Source organism: Nerophis ophidion, linkage group LG23, assembly GCF_033978795.1.
Source record: "Nerophis ophidion isolate RoL-2023_Sa linkage group LG23, RoL_Noph_v1.0, whole genome shotgun sequence".
In the NCBI taxonomy this organism is placed as follows: domain Eukaryota; kingdom Metazoa; phylum Chordata; class Actinopteri; order Syngnathiformes; family Syngnathidae; genus Nerophis; species Nerophis ophidion.
In genome coordinates, this window is record NC_084633.1 from 30224941 (window position 1) to 30231311 (window position 6371).

General features: G+C 34.3%; 1 protein-coding gene across 1 annotated transcript; it reads left to right on the plus strand.

Annotated features, from left to right (window-relative positions):
- Window positions 1-1805: 1805 nt before the first annotated feature.
- LOC133541527 (protachykinin-1-like) lies at window positions 1806-5620 on the plus strand. The gene is made up of 5 exons (XM_061884979.1): window positions 1806-2037; window positions 4988-5084; window positions 5176-5208; window positions 5269-5322; window positions 5428-5620. Exons 1-5 carry the CDS (start codon window positions 1912-1914, stop codon window positions 5454-5456), a joined length of 339 nt encoding a protein of 112 aa, XP_061740963.1. The 5' UTR covers window positions 1806-1911; the 3' UTR covers window positions 5457-5620.
- Window positions 5621-6371: the final 751 nt, after the last annotated feature.

Consider the following 6371-nt stretch of genomic DNA (forward strand, 5'->3'; position numbering starts at 1 on the left):
ACAGTGTTAAAGTTGTTTATACGCCTACCCTCAGTGTGACCTGTATGGCTGTTGACCAAGTATGCTTTGCATTTACTTATATGTGTGTGTGTGTGTGTGTGTGTGTGTGTGTGTGTGTGTGTGTGTGTGTGTGTGTGTGTGTGTGTGTGTGTGTGTGTGTGTAAAAGCCATATATATTATGTGACTATGCTGTTTCTGTGGAGGAAAAGCGGATGTGACGCAAGGTTGTAGAGGACGGGAGAAATCCGGGAGAATGGTTGCTCAATGAATTGACTAACGTGGACCCCGACTTAAACAAGTTGAAAAACTTATTCGGGTGTTACCATTTAGTGGTCAATTGTACAGAATATGTACTGAACTGTGCAATCTACTAATAAAAGTATCAATCAATCAATCAATCAAATTCCCTGGAGATTTTCGGGAGAGGCACTGAAATTTGGGAGTCTCCCGGGAAAATTGGGAGAGTTGGCAAGTATGAGTATTAGCGGTGAATGCGGTGTTACAGCGGCACCGCCGTTGTGTAATACCGGTGGGCCATATATAGTGTTAATATATTGCCTCAAGGGCCAAATGAAATTACACCACGGGCCAAAACTGGCCCACGGGCCAGAGTTTGACGCCCATGCACTATATCATGGGTGTCAAACACTGGCCCGCGGGGCAAATCTGGCCCGCCCTGTAATTTAATTTGGCCCTTGAGGCAATATCAATTTAGCATTAGAGCTGGCCCGCCGGTGTTATACAGCGTCGGTGCCGCTGTAACACCGCATTCACCGCTAATACTCATACTTGCCAACCCTCCTAATTTTCCTGGTAGACTCCCGAAGTTCAGTGCCCCTCCCGGAAATCTCCCGGGGCAACCATTCCCCCGAATTTCTACTGATTTCCACCTGGACAACTATATTGGGGGCGTGCATTTAAGGCACTGCCTTTAGCGTCCTCTACAACCTGTCGTCACGTCCGCTTTTCCTCCATACTAACAGCGTGTCACATAATATTTGGGGCTTTTACACACACGCGCGCACAAGTGAATGCAAGGCATACTTGGTTAACAGTCATACAGGTCACACTGAGGGTGGCTGTATAAACAACTTTAGCACTGTTACAAATATGCGCAACACTGTGAACCCACACCAAACAAGAATGACAAACACATTTCGGGTGAACATCCGCACCGTAACACAACAGAACAAATACCCAGAACCCCTTGCAGCACTAACTCTTCCGGGAAACTTCAAGTAAACTGACCAATAATTAACGTTTTATTCATGCATTTTATCTTGCTACTTCAAGGCTTAAATGTTTGGTTCATTCATTATTGTTATTTTATTTTCAAATGTATTATTAGCCTGTGGAAAAAATTTGATATTTACCTCAGAAGATTGCAAATACAAAAAAAGGCATAACATTTTTATTTAAATTTTATTTGATATGCCATTGATATTTTTTGAATTATTATTATTATTATTTCAAAATGGATGTTGCATGTCACTAAAGTTATATAAGCCTTTATTTTTCAATATTTAATGCAAAACTTGTTTGGATCCCTATTAAAAGGTTAATTTGTTCAACCTTGGCCCGCAGCTTTGTTCCCTTTAAAATTTTGGGCCACTCTGTATTTGAAATTGACACCCCTGCTCTATATGATTAGGGAAACGCTGAAAGTGAATAATGAAAAAAAATGAACAAAGCACAAAAATCTGTCAGCTGGGCTTTGATCAGATCTCAGTCATGTCTGACTCATACAGACCCAAGGGATAAAAAGCAGCAGGACTCGGTCCCCTCGGCCTGAGTAAGGGGTGGAGCCTGAGAGGGTTTATAAATGTGCAACTTCCTTCTGGACCTGCAAGAAACCGGCGTCTTTTTGTTGCAAATCGGGGCCGTTTCTGCTGACTTTTCCACCGTCTGGGCATGGAAGCACTGAGGTTGGCAGCTGTGTTGTTGCTGCTGGTGTTGGCAGGGTCTCTGGGCACTCTGGGAGGTCCTCTGTCTGGCCAGGAGGACGACATGGAAGCGTGGAGCATGGATGACTGGCAGGTGCAGTAAAGACTCATTTTATTGTCAAGAAGGGTGTTGCAATTAGTCAATATAGCAGGAAAAAAATGTTTGCTGAGAATGTATACACATCCTCACATTTGAGAAATTAAAAATGTCCTTAGTGTTAATATCTTTTAGCGTGGCTGGAAATTAGTTTTATTCATCAATATGCATAAATGCATTATGCATAGCTAGTACAAGTTAAGTTAAAAGTTTCATAAAAGTGTCAAAAGTCAAGCAATGTACATTTTCTTTGTTTAAATGTACATTTTGAAAATGATGCATGTCATCAAATGGTGTTTGGTCAGATATATTGCAGACCACCTAATCCCAGGCAATTAAGTAAGTGTCTGTTTTAAGTGACGGGAATACTTAAAAGTGTGATCCATGCGGTCTTTTGACAAATGTTACACAGAACGTGATAAAAGGAAAGCATGATCGTGGGGATGTACAGAATATTCTACAAAATATAATGTACAAGTGCAAAATAATTGATTCATTAAAAAGCAATAAATCAATTATTTGAAAAGTTATTTTAATCAAATAGTTAAAAAAAATACACAAATAAACTGCACAAGCAAGCAAATATATAATAAAAAATATATACATAAAAAATAGTACATAAAATTGTAAACATACAATTTAAGTATTTGTTATCTAACTTTATATATGTAAATTATACATACAGTTAAATGTACCCATTTTACTATTTTATTATTAATATATATATATATATATATATATATATATATATATATATATATGTACAAAACATATACACATACAAATAATATAAAATTGTATATTACATTTGACATATATATATATATATATATATATATATATATATATATATATATATATATATATATATATATATATATATATATATATGTCAAATGTAATATACAATTGATATATATGTATTCATATATTTTTGTAATATAATGGCAATGTTAGTACATCAAATTTTATATATATGTATAATATATATATATATTATACATATATATAAAATTTGAATAGAAATATATGAATAAATAAATGATAAATGATAAATGGGTTGTACTTGTATAGCGCTTTTCTACCTTCAAGGTACTCAAAGCGCTTTGACACTACTTCCACATTCACACACACATTCACACACTGATGGAGGGAGCTGCCATGCAAGGCGCCAACCAGCACCCATCAGGAGCAAGGGTGAAGCGTTTTGCTCAGGACACAACGGACGTGACGAATTTGGTACTAGGTGGGATTTGAACCAGGGACCCTCGGGTTGCGCACGGCCACTCTCCCACTGCGCCACGCCGTCCTGTTATAAGTGTTATAATGAAGACAACACATGATGTAAGCGTCTATTATCAAAGTTAAAGTACCAATGATAGTCTCACACAAACTAGGTGTGGTGAAATGTGTCCTCTGCATTTGACCCATCCCCTTGTTCACCGCCTGGGAGGTGAGGGGAGCAGTGGGCAGCAGCGGTAGTCGCGCCCGGGAATCATTTTTGATGATTTAACCCTATATTATAAATATTAGCCTACTATCAAAATGACTTTAAAATACTTATATAAGTGTTAAAATAAGACAACACATGATGTATTTTGTAAACAAATATAAAATGTCTGAATACAGAATACATTTTTTTATTCAGGCATATGTATATACACATAATATATTTAAATATATAGAATCTTAATATGATTTTAGTTAATTATATATATGTATATACATATATATATATATATATATATATATATATATATATATGCAGTGAAATGTACCAGTTTTAATATTTTATTAATATTAATATATTTATACAATATTTACAAAAACCTACAAATAATCAGCATATAAAATGTTATATTATATTTGACATCATGTATGTATGTATTTATATATATATGTATATATATATACATATATATATACATATATATACATACACACACACACACATTATATATATATATCTATATATATATATATATTTTGCAATTATAGTACACATATATGAATACATTATTTTATTCAGGCATATATACACACATATACACATGTGTATATATATTACATTTTTTCAATATTTTTCATCAACAAATATAAAAATGCAATATTTTATAATATATATTATATATGTATACATACACAAACACACACATATATATATATATATATATATATATATATATATATATATATATATATATATATATATATATATATATGTCATAAATATACACATGCACACATGCACACACACACACGCTTTTTTATAATAATCATATAATTATACATACATGTATTTATTTAAAAGGCATTTTGCTTATCTCTCCAGACGTAAGGGACATCCTGCACAGCAGGGCTATTCAACTGGTGGTCCGGGGGCCAAATCCAGCCTGAGAATGACATCAGACCGAGTTCAATTCAAAACTTGGGAGACTTAACATTTTTGCTGCGAATCCCCCAAAACATTAGTGTTCCTGTTGTATAAAGGAACTTGGACCACTAACACATCGGAAGATCCTTGCGTTGTCGTTTGATCCACACATAACGGCCTTTTTCTTTTCTGACATGTGTAACTCTTGCAAAAAAAATAGACCAAAAACAAATGTCCACTACCAAGGATGCTGGTTTTCAAAACAAGACTAATAATAGCTGACCTTAGCTTTCCCCTTGTACATTTTAATGAAACGTCCCTGCTGTACAACATGTACTTTTAGACGGACACAACACGGACAATGGAGCAATAATATGCAGAAGTATTCAAAAGAATGGGGATTTTCAAAGCCTTTTGAATTCATTTGCACAATGTTGTTGAGATTCAGCACCACAGACAGCTCCTTCATCAATTCTCTGTCCGTACAAGAGGATTGGTTTTGTCAGGGGGAAATTAATGATCTTATTGTGTGTATGTGTGTGTGTGTGTGTGTGTGTGTGTGTGTGTGTATAGGGCTCCCCATCAGAAACACAGCTCACTCTCCGTCTGGTTGACCTCCTCAAGCGCTCCAAAGCCCAGCAGTTCCACGGCCTGATGGGAAGGAGCTTAGGTAAGCATAAACAGAATTACTGCACTTCAAGCAAACAGCATTTTTGTTGTAATTATATCAAAAAAACTTTTCTTATTTTGTCATATTTCAGGAACATCTCACCCCATGAATATGGACAGGAAAAGTATGATTCGAGTTGTTATTTAATTAAAATATTATTCCTCACACTATGTCTCTTTATTAGGAAATAAAGGGGAGATGTTCGTGGGACTCATGGGAAGGAGGAGTTTAGATGAAGGTATTAATATTTACACATCAGTACATGCATACTTTATGTGTATTGTTATTGCTCATTTTTTTTGTCTGTAAATAAAATACCATTTGAGCTTATGTCATCTTCCAGATGTGCAAGAGGGGTGGAACTCCTACTAGAGAAGATACAAAGATGTCACTTTTGTTCCAGTTCTGTGATGTTCAGTTTGATCCTCAGCGTCTTACTTTCTTGTCAATCATCAACAGGACATTGTGGGAATATTATATGCCATAAATATCAATAATGTATTTTTATGTCCAGATCAATTAAAGGTCATTTATTAAAAAAACTTTTATTGTGTGTTGTTGTATAAAATACAATTTTTTTTTGATAAGTATTGTCAAGAAAAAGCAATTTTTTGTATGTTTATCTACAGTATATAAAAACAACAAAACGCTCAAAAGCACCCTATTTAAATGTCGAGAAGCGGTTTAGCCTAAGCCACAAAATGTAGGCAGGCATGGCGGCAATCTTTGAGGGATCATCTTGCTCATTATCCCAAATAAGAGAAACATTCATAAAAATGTTTATTGTAAATCAACAGCAAATTCCTAGTTAATATTGAATTACTTTCACAACAACATTTAAATAATTTATGTCATGAAATATTTTTTGGTAAGATGTATTGCAGACCACCTAATGCCATGAGTTTTAATAAAGTAAAAGTCTGTTTTCAGTGCTGGTAATACTTAAAAGTGTGATCAACACAAATCCACATGGTCTTTTGCCATATGTTACACAGAACGTAATAAAAAAAGTATGACAATACTGATGATCCTAGGGGACGTATAGAACAATCAACAAAAATAATATACATGTCCCAAAAAAGATTATTTAATTACTAAGTAATTCATTTACTAAAAAGAAACATTGTAATCAAATATAATTAAAAAATATAATACAAAAATCAAGCGCAATTTGACACAAACAAGGAAATATTTTACAAAATATACAAAGATATCAAAATGAGTAAATATATATATTAGGGAGGTGAGAAAAAATCGATTCGAATACAAATTGAATCGTTTATGTTG